The following is an 18,173-nucleotide window of genomic DNA, read 5'->3' on the forward strand; positions in this document are numbered from 1 at the left end:
TTCAGTGAAATGTTTAAATTGTTTTTTTTTTTATTTATGTCCTCAGAAGTAATAGTTTTTTGACCTTTGCTTTCATCTAAAACTTATGCTCCTAAGACTGATAGTAGAGCTGCAATTTAAGAAAGTGGGCAAAACACCTTCGCAAGTTGTATGTTTCTGAAATATTGATCAAAAAGTCTGCTTTATGAAGAGAATTTTCTTGCACTCTATAAAATACTAGAACAGCACAGAATGGAAGAATATCAAGAGTAGCACTGATTAACTTTCCCATACTACTTACTCAAGGTGGTCTTCAGAGGACCTGTAGTTTCAGAGGCCTTAAAGGAAGTGAAACAATAACAACAACAAAATATGAGCAGGAAAATATGTTAATATTTGTGAAATATCCATTATTTGTTTCAGGATTTATGAACATATTTAAAATCATTATAAAAAGAAATAATTTTATTCCCCTGACTTTGATTTTAAAATGTTAGCTTTCCTACTATGTTAACAATGGTTTGTTACAGTGACAAGCAAAAATGATAGGATATATGAGAACCATCAAATATTTTAATTTGCCAGAGTGATCTATCATTTAGAAGTGTGAGCATCATTGGTGAAGTAGAAGCATTACAAAGGATAAAAGACATTTGGCTCTTAAAATGAAGAACAAAGAAGCTCACTCTCATGAGGAGCAGGTGGAAAGATTATACCAAAGGTAGTGATGTGGTTAGATAATTTGGTAAGAAGGACCAATATTACAGTGGTTTCTGTCTTGGTAGTTTAATGCTAAAAGAATTGGAATGGGAGACCCAGATGTGCTCCTATTTGTGACCTTCAGCAAGCTCTTTTATCTAGTTGTAATTTATTTCTATGTAAAATGAATGAAGTAGGATGAATGATTTCCAAGATTCTTTCTAGGCCATGTTCTATGATGAATTAGTTAAAAAAAATTCATAGGCAAAAAAAAAATCATTTTATTTAGAAAGATTAGGCACCTAATACATGGAACAAAGAATGTTTCAAAGAGGAACTAAAAATGATGAATTTATCAAGAGGAAAATGAATGACAGAAATTGAGTAACAAAAGAAACAATTGGATTTGAATTCTGCTAAATGTAGATAAAGGTAAATCAATAATAATCATATCACTTATACTATTGAGTAGTATTTATGTAATGATTTAGATATCATCTCATTTTATCCTCACACCTATCCTAGGCTCTATTGTTATCACTATGTTACAGATGAAGATTTAAGGCAGAAAGAAGTTAAATGATCATCCACTATCAACACAATTATTAAGTATCTGAAGATAGATTTGAACTCAGGTAATCATTATTCCAAGTCTAGTTCTCTATCCAACTGTAACAACTAGCTGCTTATTAAGAAGACAAGCCAAAAAAGTCAAGAAATGTCAAAACTAGATCTATAATTTTCACCTTAATGGAAACATAGTTCTTAAAAAATACTATTTACTAACTGATCACATTTCTACTTAGATAAGTTCCTCCTTTTTCTATGATAGTTCAAAATAGAGTCCATAAACAGGGATATAGAACATGTACCTTTTACGTATGTGTTGTCTCTTTAGTTAGAATGTAAGATTCTTGAAATCAAGTAATCTTTGTTTTGTTTTGCTTTATACCATATATTTACCATAGTAATTTGTACATACTAAATGTCTAATAAATGCTTATTGTTTTGATGGGTTTGTCTCACTGAATGATATTACAAGAATACTAGCTACTTTTATTCTTGCCTCTATTAAACTGGAGTGGGAAAAACTCATATTAATAAAATATCTTCAGGTTTATTAAGCACTATACTTACAATCATCTTGAGAAATTGGAAGCAATGTCAAATATCCATACCTCCCTTTTGTAAAGAAGGAAACTAAAGTAAAAAGACAAGTGAATTGGCTTGGGGTAGATAGCATTTATAAAGTAGAATAGTGATTCAGATCCAGTTCTTTGGCTAAGTCCCATTCTCTGTCCATTGTACTTTACTGTCTCTTTACTGTCATTCCTAACAATGTTTTTTTTTTTTTTTTTTTTTGTTTTTTTCTCAGTCACTTCTTAATCCTGGCATTGAACTATGATCAAGAGATCTAGTTACAAAATTTCACTGTTCTGTTAATATACCACAAGTCACTATGAGTAGATGATCCACGGGCTTTTCCAGATAAAATAAAATCCTAGAAACTCAAAGTTTTAGGAGATCTCTAAAGACTTATTCCCAAAGAGGAATCTCTTCAAAAACGAAAGCAATAAGTAACCATCCCATTTCTTCTTGAGGGTTTTTATTGATATGTTGTTGACTACTTTCTAGGTTAGCATATTGTATTACATAGTATCCTATACCTAAACCTGGAAGAAATTTCAATTGTAATCTAATCATGCCTTTTCACTTTACATTTGAAGAAAATGGTAAGGACAGGTAACTTGGCTAAGGTTCTGTAGTTACAGTATTAATTGTTAATAATTCTGAATTACAATCTAGATCCTCTGACTCCAGAGTCAATTCCTTTTGCACTGTGACATGCTTTGATCTCTCTGGAAAGCTTTCATTATTAAAAAGACAAATTTGCTGCATAAAGTTGAAATTTGATTGTACTTAAGATGCTGATTTTTTCCTACATTAATCCCTGAATTGGGAGAAAGAAATAGTTTCATAGAATTTAGAACTGGAAGAAAGCATCTATTCCATTTGCCAAAAAAAAAAAAACCCAGAAACTTAGTAATAATATTATAGCTTCATCTTTATGTAGTACATTAAGTTGTACAAAGTACATTATATTTATTATCTCATGCAAATCACAAAATAACCTTTTAAGTAAGTGAAACAAATAACACTCTAATGATCTCTTTTTTTTGGTGCAAAAAATGAGGCTCAAAAGAAATTAATGACTTATTTTCACAAATTAGTTATCAAATATAAGATTGGAATCCAGGTCTTCTTGACTAGAAGTCTAACAAGCCACTGTGGCAGGCAGTCTAATAAGTTCTTCAATAGGGCTTCAAGTCCAGGTGTTCTAATTCAAAAACCTAGCATCTTTGCTTAAACACACTGAAAAAGTGAGCTATTAATTCACTTAAACACTTGATAAAAGATAAATAAGGAAGGATCCAGAAAGTAAAAAAGGAAATTGAAAGAATGTGCTGATCCTGTTCTGAAAGATATCCCAAAATGAAACTCCCAGGAATATTATAACTAAATTCCAGAGTTACAAGTCAAGGAGAAAATATTGAAAGCAGTCAGAAAGAAATAATTCATATGGGAGATAATACTATGGATACATACTCATAGAAAATGTACCTTCTTTATTTTTAAGGAAAAAATTAAACCTAAATTTTAAACTTGTTCCAAGCAACTTTTTTTTTTCTTGTACTAGTTTGGGATTTTTTTTTTAAATGTCTTTAGATTTACCTTCATATCAATTGTTTTGGACTTAAGATTCTATCATAAATCATTAACCTTAGAATCCAAATTTAAGAAAATTGGCAAAATAGCTAAGCAAGGTTTTGAAATATTACTAGAAAAGCCTGTTTTATGAGTGGGATTTTCTAACATTTGTTTAAAAGAATGAAAAATGAGGAGAAAATGGTAATGTACCAAATACATTACCTAAGATTAGAGCTACATATAGAGGTTAAAGATGATCAATGGTAGAACTGCTTTAAATTTTCAATTCAATTTTTCTTGCCAAAAAATGATTTCTTTTAAATCCATGCTGAAAGGTTCACTTTTAACCTTGTATTTGCACTATTAATATAGCTTGAAGTGGTCTCCATGGATAATTATTTTGGAACTGAATGAAAACAGGAGCTGTCACTCATGTCCTGGTTATATGATTCAGGTTTGTCATATTTCTGTTTTCACAGCAAGCAAGTATGACTCATAAATACTGTAAGAAATTGAACCTTAATCTAAATCTTAAGACTGGGGGAAACAAGAGTAATAAAAATAACTTTTGTTTCTTCACTTTTCTTCATTTTTTATCCTGGAATCTGATACATGTGACTTTGTATTAACCCCCCAAAATCAATAAGTTTGATGTATTACAATAATATTAAAGTCAAATGATATGCAGCTAGCTGAAGAGTATTCACAAATGTGAAGTCAGTTTTGATTATGCATCCAGTTAGCTTTCCTTCTTTCTTTCCCTCTTTTTTATTTCAACACAAAACTTCAGCATTTTTTGTATGCAAAGAGTTTCTAAGACATTTATTTCCTGGAACTGAATATCTGGAAACTGAATATTAATGCAAGCAGTTCAGGAAAAGACCTGAAAGCTTTTTGAAATAAGCAATATGCTATAATCTAAATATTAAAGTTTTATATAGTTGCAGCAAATGAATTCCTGTCTTTTGCAGTAAAAAATAATTTAATTTTAAAAGTCCTTCCTGTACATAAGCCAAGCATAGGCTAAGAATGAACAAGCTGATTATCATAAACATTCAATTATTCTTTAAAAAAAAAAAAAGAAAGCAGATTTATGAACAGAAAACAAAAACACCCTGGGTATAATATTGAAATAATTTAAATTATAATTTTCATTTTCAAAGAAAAATTGTGAATTGTCTATTTTGATTCTCTTGATGACTCAAAATCAGTATACAGATCAAGAATTACATATTCATTTTTAGAATAAAAAGTCTAAAATAAAATATCCTTGAGGTGAAAAGAATACTGAACTTATTTTTTATGATGCACTCTACTTAAAATATGATATTGTCACCTTCTGTTGATTTGGAATAAGTAAAATTTTCTTGTATATAGCTAAATAGTGTCTTGTTTTAATTATCATCATGGTTGTACTTAACTTACTTAACTTAGTCCTATGGTTCATAACCTATGATCTTAAAAAAAATTTAAACCATTTTGATCATTATATTTCAATGTAATTTATTTGCTTACTAATAATAAATATTTTATTTATTTAAAATATTCTTAATTCTTAATGCAGAATGTTGGAGGGGATATGGGAAAATTAGGACACTGCTATATTGTTGGTGGAATTGTGAGTACATCCAACCATTCTGGAGAGCAATTTGGAACTATGGTCAAAGAGTTATCAAACTGTGCATACCCTTTGATCCAGCAGTGTTTCTACTGGGCTTATATCCCAAAGAGATTTTAAAGAAGGGAAAGAGACCTATATGTGAAAGAATGTTTGTGGCAGCTCTCTGTAGTGGCCAGAAACTGGAAACTGAGTGGATGCCCATCATTTGGAGAATGATTGAATAAATTGTGGTATATGAATATTATGGAATATTATTGTTCTGTAAGAAATGACCAACAGGATGATTTCAGAAAGGCCTGGAGAGACTTACATGAACTGCTGCTGAGTGAAATGATTAGGACCAGGAGATCATTATATACTTCAACAGCAATACTATATGATGATCAATTCTGATGGACAAGGCCCTCTACAACAATGAGATGAGCCAAACCAGTTCCAATAGAGTAGTAATGAACTGAACCAGCTACACCCAGCGAAAGAACTCTGGGAGTTGACTATGAACCTCTACATAGAATTCTCAGTCCCTATATTTTTGTCTGCCTACATTTTTGACCTCCTTCACAGGTTAATTGTACACTGTTTCAAAGTCTGATTCTTTTTGTACAGCAAAATAATTGTTTGGACATGTATACATATATTGTATTTAATTTATTCTTTAACATATTTAACATGTATTGGTAAACCTGCCCTATGGGGGAAGGGGTGGGGGAAAAGGGGAAAAGTTGAAACAAAAGTTTTTGCAATTGTCAATGCTGGAAAATTACCTATGCATAAAATTTTGTAAAAATTAAAAAATAAAAAAATAAAAAATAAAAACATTCTGAGGGGTTTCCATGAGTTTCAATAGACCATAAAATGGGTCCAATACAAAAAAAACAATTAAACATTGTATAGTAGAGTACAATTCAATAACAATACAATAACAATCTACATAAAACAAATCTATCCTGTGAAAAGCTATGAGGATTTTCAATACTCTCTTCAGAATAGATATATTTCTCTGCTATCTACTTCATTCCCAAAATAGAAAGCATAACCTCTTAAATTGATGCCTAAAGTGAGTTATTATGATGCATCCAGGTCTAGGGAGAGTATGAATTTAAAGGCACTCTTGCTATGTATGTTACTGGCTATAAAAAATAAAATAGACAATAACTAAATATTGTATAATAAAATGAATAATGGCAGAAATTCCTAGGTTAATAAATTTAAACTCTGAGATTAGCACATCCAGAAATGTAGCCAAGATTGCAGAGTTAAAAAAACAAACAAAAAACTACTCAACTGATTTCTCCCAAAATTCTCCTCCAAACATAAAATAAAACAGACAATAGTGGAAGTTGAAAAGATAAATTTTTGTTAGAGAAGGTGACAAGAATGCCTAAGGTCCATCATGGATAAAACATAAGTGATGATTCCAGGTGGTAGTGACAGAAGAAGCCACCGTTTTGGCAATTCTCAATCCAGAGACAATAAAGGGGCCTGGCAATTTGTTAGAAAAAGACTAGAGAATACTCCTTTGCAACACTAGACACAGAACCAGATATTGTTTGGCATCTCCACTACCTATCCTGACTTCAGGGTCAAAGTTTAAGGGTAAGAGAGGAATACTTTTAGTCAAGAAAGAAAGGAGCTATGATGAATAATTCTTTGGCAACTACGCAGTCTATGGCTACTTTTGGCTCCTAGATTAAAGATGAAGAGACATTTAAACAAAAAGGAAGGGCAATTCTAAAGTGTAATATAATTTTCAATCCCAAGGAATTAAAGGGATTAAGGAAGATTATCAATAGCCACTCAAAAAGTTTAGGCTCTTCTGAGTAAGAACTGGGGTAAAGAAAGATCAAGAAAACAGGGAACCTTCTCTCCAGATCATACCACCTTGGATACACTGACAGTTTTCAAAACCCAAGAACTAGCTCTGAAAACAAAGTGTGAAAAATCTGCTTATTTTTGGAAAGCTGAGACAGTACAATCTCCCTAAAACTAGGAACAAAGCTCAACATTAATATAAAGTTTCAAATCAAGCAACAGAGTAGAAAAATGGGCAAAAATTATTTTAAAAACTCAATCATAAAAAGTCATTATGAAGACAGGGAAGATCAAGACACAAATACAAAAGAAAATGAACTCAAAACAAAATCTCGTAAAATGTCAATTATAAACAAGAATTCCCAGAAGCATTAAAAATAAAACATTGTCAAAATAAAATGAAAATGGTAAAGAGAAAGTTATGTTACAAAAGAAAAACAAAAAAATAAAATTATGAAAAGACAATTAGAAGCTTATATAAAAGCACAAATACTGAAGAAAATAACTCCATAAAAATAGAATTGACCAAATGGAAAAAGAGATACAAAAACTCACTGAAGAAAATAATTCCTTTTTTTAAAATTTTATCTTTTTATTAAAACTTTTTATTTTCAAAATATATGTATGGCTCATTTTCAACATTTTTCTTTGCAAAACCTTATGTTCCAATCCCCCCCTTCCCCTACGCTCTTCCCTAGACTGTAAGCAATACAATATATGTTAAACATGTGCAATTTTTCTATGCATATTTCCACAATTATTCCGCATAAGAAAAATCAGATCAAAAATGAAAAAAGATTGAGAAAGGAAATAAAATGTAAGCAAACTACAACAAAGTGAAAATACTATGCTATGATCTACACTCAGTCCCCACAATCCCTTCTCTGGATGCAAATGCTCTTTTCATCACAAGATCATTGAAACTGGAATTGAAAAGAGTCAAGTCTATCAGAATTGATCATCATATAATCTTACTATTGCTGAGTACAATGATCTGGTTCTTCTCACTTCACTTAGCATCAGTTTATTTAAGTTTCTCTTCCTGAAATCATACAGCTGATGTTTTCTTATAGAGTAATAATATTCCATAACATTCATATACTATAATTTATTCAAAACTAGTGTAGTCACAATTAGAAGTAAAACCAGGAAACAGAAAAAAAATATTGCAAGTTTCTCTGATAAAGTTTTCATTTCTCAAATATATTGGTAATTGAGACATATTTATAAAGTTAAGATATATTCACAAGATGATAAATTATCAAAGGATATGAACAGAACTTTTCAGAAAAAGAAATCAAGTCAATCAATAGAAACATGAAACTATGTTCTAAAATCATTGTTGCAGATATGCAAATTTAAAAAGCACTTAGAAACTACCTCATAGTATCAGATTGGCTAACAGAACAAAAAGGGAAAATGATAAATGCTGAATGAGATGTGGCAAAATTGGGAAACTAATGCATTGTTAGTGAAGTTGAGAAGTAATCCAACCATTCTGGAAAAAAAAATTGGAATAAATGTTTATAAACTTAATGGTTTCTAAAACTGTGTGTACACTTTGATTCAGTAATGGCATAACTAGGACCAAAGAGATTCAAATAAGAAAAGGAAGACTGAATTTATTTCTTCAAAATATTTTTGTGACTATGGTGACAATAACTAGAACTCTAGGGGTTATTTATCTACTGGTGAATTGCCGAACAATTTGTGATGGAATACTATTGTGCTATAAGAAATAGAAGCAGGATGCTTTCAGAAAACTTGGAAAGGTTACATGAGTTCATGCAAAGCAAAGTGGGCAAAACCAGGAGGGTTTTGTACACAGGAAAAGCAATATTACAAGGATGATCAATGGTGAAAGACAGCTATTCAAAGTTATAAAATATTCAATCAAAAGAGAGAAATCTACATAATAGTGCAGCCATATTAATGTTGTCTTAGACCAAATTAAAACAAAATAGTATAGGTTAGTATATTACTATGTCATAGGAAATGATGAGTTGGTGAATTTACAAAAAATTGGAAAGACATGGACTAAGAAGGATGATTTTATCTACCTTCAGACAATGGACAAAAACACAGAATAACCTTATATAAACAATATAAATGTGTGTGTGTATGTATATGTGTGATTATAGGTGATCTACATGTATTTGGTATATATGCATATGATTATGTATGTTTTATCTTATATAAATATAACTGATTAAATGTAGGCAGCTTGGGGGAGGTTGAAAAAGGGGATATAAAGGGGGGAAAGAATAATGTACAAAGTGCACAGAAAAGGACAAAAGAAAACCTATAAGGAAGCAAAGAAAGCATGAACAGTTCTGAAGAAATTATGTTTTATTATATATGCTTTCATTAAATGGAATATAATTTTGAATCCTCTCATTCTTCTGTGCATATGATAACTTTTTTTTGTTTTCATTTCATATATATATATATATATATGTATGTATATTTCCATTTTGTATTTGTTTTAATTAAATTCATTTAAAAAAATTAAAAATAATTAGCTACACTTATCAAGACAATGACCCAAGATACTTTCAAAAGATCCATGATGAAAAATGTTATCTACATCCAAAAATGAGTTCTGAATACAAATGAAAGAATTTTTTTAGCTTTATCTTACTGTATCTTGTTTTCTTTTGCAACATGGTTAAAATGGAAATGTATTGCCAAACTTAACACATATAAACTATATCAAATCGTTTGACTTCTCTAGGAAAAAGCTAAGGTAGGAGGAAGGTAAAACATTTGGAACATAATTTTTTTTTTTTTTGTTGTTGTTGTTGTTGTTGTTGTTGTTTTAATGACAATTTTTATCCAATTGGTAAATATTTGACAAAATAGCTAATTTTAAGTATATGGATTCTGAGTTGGAAGGGACTGCAGTAGTCATCTAGTATAATTCCTTTTTTATTATTTTTGAGAAATCAGAGTAAAATAAGTTAAAGAATTTGTCAATAATAGGTGAAAAAAATGTCAGACTTGTATTTAACTTTGGATCATTTACAAATAAATCTGGGACTATTTGTATAAGAAAATCCAGACTCCAGTCCCAGCCCTGCCATTTACCCTCCATAAGATATGTCAAATTATTTTACCTCTCTGAGCCTCCATTCCTTTTTGTATAAAATTAAGTGATTGCCCTAAATGATCTTTATGGTTATTTCCATTTCAAACATTCTCTCATTGTAATGCCCAAGAATGTCTTAATGTTGTCAATGTGTATATGAAAGCAGGACTTGAAATTGATCTACACAGGAAAACTGACTTTCAACTATATAATGCTATTTCTTTAGAACTCTATATATGTAACACTTTGTTCATTTCTATATGATAATTATATAGGTAAGCTATGTGGAATACCAGCTCTGGAATCAGGAAGATCTGAATTCAAATCGAGCTTTACACACTAAAAAGCTATGTGACCCTGGGCAAGCTATATTCCTCCACCAAAAAAAAAAAAAAAAATGAACAAAAAAAATAGAGCTTTATTCTAATTTATTCATATGCATATGTGTTTTTATGTATTACACATGTGTATGTGTATACACACAATTAGACAATGTTGCTGGAGTAGTTGGAGAACTGTCCTTAGAGTCAAAAACATCTAAAGTCAAATTCTTCCTCTAAGCCATACAAACTGAATAATTATAAGTAAATAAATTCTTAGTGTTTCAAAAAATCTTACACATTCACATATATGTATATATGTCTTATTAACTACTCAATTAAATGTCTTTGTAACTCTATGTATTTTAAATTAAAAGCATTATTCTAGGGAGAGCCTTTACCAAATTAATAATAGGACCCATCACACACACACACATACACTCATACTCTCACACACACACACACACACACACACACACACACATTCAAGAGCTCTTGAACTCAGACTTGGTTACAGAAGAGATATCCATCTACAGCAAAGGGAGTTTCCAGAATGACAGATGCATTGTGGTACAGTTGATAAAACTGCTGATTTCTGAGCGGGGATGACCTTGGTTCAGTTCTAAATTCTGTTGTTTATTATCATGTGACTTTTGGCAAATCATTAAACTTCCCCCTCACAAAATCTCCTCATCTGTAGAATGAAAACATTGGAATAGATAACACTGACAATCCCTTACAGTTCTATAGATCTGATTCCATCAGTTTTCCCATGCCTCGGAATCATTATTTGAAATAATTTCATTGGTATAGATTCCTCTTAGTGAAGAAATTACATCTACCAATGTATATTGGCAACTATTCTAAATTTTTGTCTCTAAGTTGCCTAAGATTGCTAAAAATTAAGTAATTTATCCAACATCACATAATTTCACTTGTCTAGTCTTCAAGAAATATATATATAGATATACACATGCATATTTATTCATATACATATATATATGCACACAGAAAGACAAGAATATATACATGCATATAAGTGTCTATACAAAGCATATTATCTATGACTGTCTTATGGATTCTATGCACATGATGGTTACAAGATTAGAATTTTTAAAGTTAATTTTGATGAAACAATTTGATGATAGGAACCTTTCTTAAAGAAAATGTTCTTAAATTATTACTATTTTATCTATAACACTTAAAAAAGCTCAGCACTAATAATTATTAATAAAATAATTGTTCTTAACATTATATTTTCCTTGCTTTGTTCCTTAAAGCATACAATTTAATATCTTTAAAATTAAGGATCATATAAGGAATTTTTTAAACAGCATTTTTGAACTTAAGATATACAGTGTTCCTCATATGCCACAATGTGAATAAATAGGTAAGAATAAAGTCTGGTAGAAAAAAGAATTCCAAAGACCTCAACATTTATTACAGTTATGTCCTAAATAATCTTGATCTTTATGTTATTTATGCATCATTAATGACCCACATTTAAGAGAGAAGCTGAGTTTCTCAGAATGTTACTGATTAGTTTTTTTTTTTTTTTTTTTTTTTTTTTTTTGTGTGTGTGTGTGTGTGTGTGTGTGTTTGAGAGTAGTTTTCCTCAAACATGGAATGCCATTTTTTTTTCAAATTGGTTATGTATAGTGACTGTTGAGTATAACATGTTCAAAGCTTTTTTCCTCCATTGTGATCATTAAAAGCTATTTTCTAAGATAGTAGTATAATGTTAAAAACTAGTCTGCCAAGTGCCACTTTTGTACTATTTACAAAAAAAGAAATGAAATTAATTTTATAACATTTCATGGAGCAGAGTTCTAAGAAATTTAATGGAGTTTACTAGACTTCAGTTGACATAAAATAGCCTATAATCTATACCCTTTTTCTATATAGATAGGTGATATTTTATGTTAACATTAAAATGAAAAATGAATTAAGTATTTTAGATAAAATAAATGGTAGCCCAGAAGTTTAAGTACATTAGATGCCTTGGTCATGAAGACACCAGTTCATATGTCATTTCTTCTAAAGAGTGTAAGAGGATCATTGAGATACTTTCTGTAATTTCAGTTTACTTTGTACTAGTTACCAATTACATTATACTTATCCAGTAAAATAAAATGTCATGGAAAATATATTGTATGTTAGTTCATTAATGCAAGGCATTACAATATAGTGGTACATAGATGGACCCAGAATAAGCAAGACCTGAGTTCAAGTTTCACATCTCACAATTGCAAAATTTGCAACCCTGGTTAAGTCAAATAACATAAGAGTGCTAAAAATCTCTAACTCTATAGACTATAGAGAAGACATCTATTTTCTCTAATACAGGGAACTCTCTTAACTAAGAGATCCCTATTAAATCACAGGTTAAGTCTTTATTTCGATTATCATAATGGTTTATATATTTGCTTCCAAAATAACTCTCTCAAGTCAACATTAATTGGTTTGTTGTTCAGTCATTTTTCAGTTGTATCTAACTTTTCATGATCCTTTTTTGGGTTTTCCTGGCAAAGAGATGAGAGTGGCTTACTATTTGCTGCTCCTGCTCATTTTAAAGGTGAGAAACTGAGGCAAACAGAGTTAAGTAACTAATCCAGGGTCACAAGTGTGAGAGCCCAGTTTTGAACTCATAAATATGAATCTTCAACCCATTGCTCCAGACAGCTCTCCACTAAAATCATTGTAGAAATTGTTTTATTTTGACCTAAAAGAACAATTCAGTGTTGGAATATAAAGCGCAGCCTTAGATTCATAGTTCTGTCTGTCTACAGGAAAACTCTTTAACCTCTTTCCAGGAAACTTTCTAAAACTACAAGACAAATTACAGATATTTTTCTGATCAATATTACTGGAAGAAGTTTATATGCCTCAAATTTCCTTTTCCTTTTCAATTATAATTAAAAGGAAATACAAAGGCTAAAGCATCATAACCTCAACAGAAAACAATCATAACCAGGAAACATTCAGTCTTTAAAAATAACCTTGAAGACTTACCATTTCTGTGCCTTAATTTCCTCCATATATAAAATATTCTATGACTACAATATGGAAGTATGAATTATTAGATTTTGAAAGATCTGTGATTTTTTTTCTATGTATTTCAATTATTAAAAGCTGCTGCCCAGCCCTCTAATGATAAGCAGATATACATTTAACTAGGTTGATCCTCAGAGAATAAATACAGTCTTTAGATCTGTCCTAAAAACACCTCGAATTAGGTTGGACTTACCTAAGTTTCTATTCTCCTACAAGGTCACTTTTATACCATGGGGAGGCATTAAAACAGAATATTAGTAGAAATTATTAGTAATTGTTATTATTTCTATGGTCTTAAGCAGCATCATTTGAAAACATTTCTATGCATAGATTTTAGTATAAGACTGCCACTTGGTGGAAAAAATGGGAAAACAGTGACACTATCAACTTAGAAAAATTTTCCCTATCCTTTAAAATAAATTTAGACATAGAATGCATGCCCTGAGGAATCACTTATTTCTTACAATATTCAATATGGACTTATAGTTATACAAATGTGATTTTTTTATTAAAAGTTATTTTATTGACAAAACAAGCTTCACATAGATGGCTTGTTAATTTCAAATTCCTTTAAATAATTTTATAAAGTAATATGTCCTTCAGTACTATGAGACTAATGTTGAATTAATAATCATTGAAGCAATGTTATAATTAGTCCTAAACCTCAGTGTCCTTATCCTTAAAATGGGACACTGTTTATAACAAGTGAGAAAAGCTATACTGATATACCTTAAAGAATTGATTTTCAAGCAGTTTGCAAATAAAATGTGTTATAGAAATAATAAACATTAACATAATCAATGGATCTGGCAAAGAAAAATTATTAAAATGATGGAAATTCAGGGTGACTCAGAATTTTAATTAATTTGAGTGAATAGATTCCATATTACATTCTTGTCATAATAGTTGCCCTGGAGCAGCTCTGATCTGATTATAGCACCTATTTACCACTAAGCATTTATAAATGAGTGAAAATTGAGAGGTTGAGACCTCTAGAGAACTCAGGTAATGATTACAAAGGTTTTTCAGAAGTCCATAGCCATTTTCAACAGAAAAGAAAAATAGCATGGCCCTTCATTGTGACATAAGTAAAAGAAGATCTTTGTTAGAATCACAATACCCTGGATTTTAGAATTCAAAAAATATTTCTACCTTGGAAAGCAAAAGACCTTTTTGGCAACATTTAAGAGAATCTAATTCATTCAAAATCAATATCTAGTGAATGATCAAATGGAACATGCCCCTCAGTCATAAAGTATTATTTAAATGGATAGTCTTTAAAAGGAAAATTACATATTTTTAAAGTTTGTTAATTTTTTTACATAGGAAAAAACTTTAAAAACTAAAATGACTCTTAATAAATACTAATAAAGTTATATATTCACTAATGATTTCTGTTTTCACTGTTACCACTCCAGAGCTGGTTTAAAGTGATTATAATGCATACATACTTATAACTTTGAGAAATCATTTATTATTCATAGTAATGGCATACATTGTTTCATGTAAATTCCATTTGTTAAGTTCAAAATGAAAACTACAGTAATTACACACACACACACACACACTACACACACACTCACACACACACACACACACACACACACACTCAACATTGACATTTGAAAATAATATTTATTTTATTATGAGATTTAAATTGGTTTGTTGCCAGAAGTGATTTTTGAAATAACTGTTCATGATATTTAGAAAAAAAAAGTATTGCTTACAAAAATATACAGCAGCATGAAATATATATCTGGGCCTCTATGGATATCACCAAGAGATTTCAATCGCAACTCCAGTACCTACACATAGATTGTAGATTTGCCAGTATATACAGAATAACCAGATTATTAGCATTATCTTCAGATTTTGTAGATGTGTTCCACTTGGCTCTCTCCACCTCCAACATAATTGAAAATTTTGCAGCACCCAAAGTAACCAGCTGGTGTCACAGGTTAGTGGGCAGAAATTTCATGTGGGGAATCTCACCTGAGTAATCATTCTTGTTGGTACTATCATCCTAAGAGCAACTGAGAGGTATGGCAGCTTGTTAATGAAATTTAGGGTGCTGTCAGCCTGAAAGTGGATTTTTATAATATATTCCTTCTTGACAAATCATCTCTTAGATAGCTACTAACCAGTTGCTCTTCTAAGAACAAAGGTGGGTGGGGGAAGGATATTTTTCATCTTTTTTAGATATTTAACCCTGAAAAGGACAAAATACTTTCAAAGATCTTTCTAAAAACAGAACAAATGCTGTATTAACCTGCATCATACAGTACTATACAATCAGGTAAGCTTTTAGGAAATGGAAATAGGCACACCTGTGAGACAGAAACCAGTGAAGGCAATGTGGTGAAGGTGATGAGTTGTGACAATAAGCTAAAGCACTAGGGTGTTTATAGGATCACTTTCCCTCAATCTCCCTCAATCTCCATCTCTTTTTGGACAACTCCCTTTACAGTTTGAATTTGAGGGCACAGAAAAGCTGAATAGCTGAGCTTGTGATCCTGGCTGATCGTATTTCGTATCCACTTCTAAAAATCAGCTGGGGAAGTGTCTGCCCAGGAAGGCGTTACAGCCCGCTCTGCAGTGTATCCTGGGTGTAGAGCACCATCTCTGGTAGGTAGCATTGGAGGCTCCTTTCCAGAGTGCCATAATTATCCAATGACCTAATAGCTGACAATGTCTACCTAGAGTTCCTAATTGATGTAAACATGAGAAATCCGTGAAAGAGCTAATCATAATTGTCCCTCCTTTTTATCTCCCTACCCCAAATTCGAAAAACTTCCACCCACCCCTGCACCTCTTCTTTCAACTTTAGACCAAAGCAATAACTAAAACTCCAGAACCATCCCAGTCTGGGAAATATGAGAACAAGAGTCACCCTTAGGTTTTTCACTGCACAACACTGAAACCAAAAATCAATGGGAATGGGGGAGAATATTAGGAAGCTAAAAAAGAGCAAGAGGAATAACACCCTTTTTGCTCAAGAAGACTCACCATCAACTATCTCCATAAAAACACCACACTGCAGAAACCGAAAACATGTGGATTCAGGAAACCAGAAAATCTTCCCCTATCTAATCACAACACTTTCCCCTTCCTCAAACTATATAGCTACAGACACTGACCAACTCCCAATCAAGAAACCATCAAACTGGTTAAAGGTCGTCACCTATACTAAAATCCCCTCCTTCCCCAAAGGCTAGAGAAAAGCCAATCTCCCAAATGCCTCGACTATCCCTCTTAGTAAAGTGTACTTTTCTTCAGGCAGCTGTTTCTCACAGAAGCCAAGGCAACGACCCGGGCCAACAGCTCCCTACAGTTACCTTCCAACAAGCATGAATGGGGGATTGAAAACCCTTCCTTTTCTTTGCTCTGATGAGCCATTCACTCCGGCTGGATAGCTTTTAGCAGAAGCAGCAGCAGCAGCCACGGCAGCAGCGGACCCAACAGACACTACTATCCCATACCACTTACAGCCAGCTCTCCTGGGCTCCCTCATCTTTTCTTCCCCCCCCCCCTCTCTCTCTCAATATATTCAGGTGGTGGCTTTTTACCACTCTCCCCCCTCCCCACGTCTCTCCACCTTTCGTATCCTTTCCCTGGCCCTAGAGCGCACTCAAATGCTCCAACTTCCTGCAGAGTCCATGGGGGGGATCGAAGAACAACCAAATTGGGGGTGGGGAAGGGCAGTGAAAGGAGGAGGGTAAAGGTGTAGGGTGAGGGGGAGTAGAAGACAAGCCGGCTGGGCAGGAGTGAAAACAGTGGGGGCTGGGATAGGGATAAGACAGGGGGAGGGAGATAATGTAGAGGCAGTGGATGGAAGAGGGGAGCTGAGAGAAAAGATGCTTGAAATCCTTCTTTGCTTCCTCAAGGAAGGCTACTTGCTGCAAACTCTTACCTGATCTTGCTGCTGCGCCTGGCTCCCTCTGGCCCCCGGATTGGACGGCTGCTGCTCCTGCTTCATGGCTGTCATTGTGGGGTTTGATTTGGCTTTCACTTCCTCACGGGCACTTCAGACTCGGGCACCTTCACTTGGCACCAATTGCATGACACAGGCTTCCGTCTCTCTCCGAATTGGCGAAGAGCAAAGCAGTAGCAGCAGTGGTGGTGGCAGCGGAGGGGGGCGGCGGGGACCCGGTGAGGGGTGGGGGGAGAGTGGAGATGTGGGGGGAGAAGAAGAAAAGCACCAGGCAAGCTCCTCTCGGAATTTTTCCTTCAGCTACCGCAATCCTCCCCCCAAAAATACTCTCCCCCTCTCCCCCACCCCAATACCAAAAGAAGCACCAGTGAAGAGAAGCGAAGTGTCAAGTTACTGGAGGGGTGGGAGACGGATGCAGAGTACCTGAATGGGGCGCTGGGGCTCGGGCAAAGGCTTGTTTCTCCAGAGGAGATGGGCTCGCATTATACTGCAGTATGCGCTCCCCCCATCTCACACACCCCAGCTGCCTTAAGCAGCAGCCGCTCTCCCCAATCTCCCACTGCCTCAGCGCGGCAGGTGAAAAAGCCCAGAGCTCCGCTTGAGCATCTCGGAGCAACAGCCAGCAGGAGAGTCCTGAGAAGCTAAGAATCTTGCTACTTCCAAAGCTAAATTCTGCCCTCTCTCACGGGTGCCACCCCCTTCCCCTACATACACACACACCCCTTTTGAACCCCCTCAATACAGGCTCCCGATAAAACCCGGAGAAGCGGAATGCACGCGTGGAAACTCCTCAGTGACTCCAGCAACCATACTGAGCATGCTCAAGAGCTCAGCGCCCACTTGGGGGTGTGTAGGGAGAGTAAGGGGGCATGAGCGCGGGAAGGTTCGTGATCTGCACCTGCCACAGCTGGCGGAGCTGTCCCAAGATAAGGGCATGGATATATTTGGAATTCCCAACTT

At 33.4% G+C, this 18,173-nt stretch overlaps 1 protein-coding gene across 1 annotated transcript in view; it reads right to left on the reverse strand.

Moving 5' to 3' along the window:
• DPP10 (dipeptidyl peptidase like 10) overlaps positions 1–17,798 on the reverse strand; it is an 887,847-nt gene extending 870,049 nt beyond the window's left edge. Inside the window, 1 exon segment of the mRNA XM_074301856.1 lies at positions 17,193–17,798. Within this exon segment, the coding sequence (XP_074157957.1) occupies positions 17,193–17,267 (75 nt within the window). The 5' untranslated portion in view covers positions 17,268–17,798.
• Positions 17,799–18,173: the final 375 nt, after the last annotated feature.

Source organism: Sminthopsis crassicaudata, chromosome 3 (assembly GCF_048593235.1).
Source record: "Sminthopsis crassicaudata isolate SCR6 chromosome 3, ASM4859323v1, whole genome shotgun sequence".
In the NCBI taxonomy this organism is placed as follows: domain Eukaryota; kingdom Metazoa; phylum Chordata; class Mammalia; order Dasyuromorphia; family Dasyuridae; genus Sminthopsis; species Sminthopsis crassicaudata.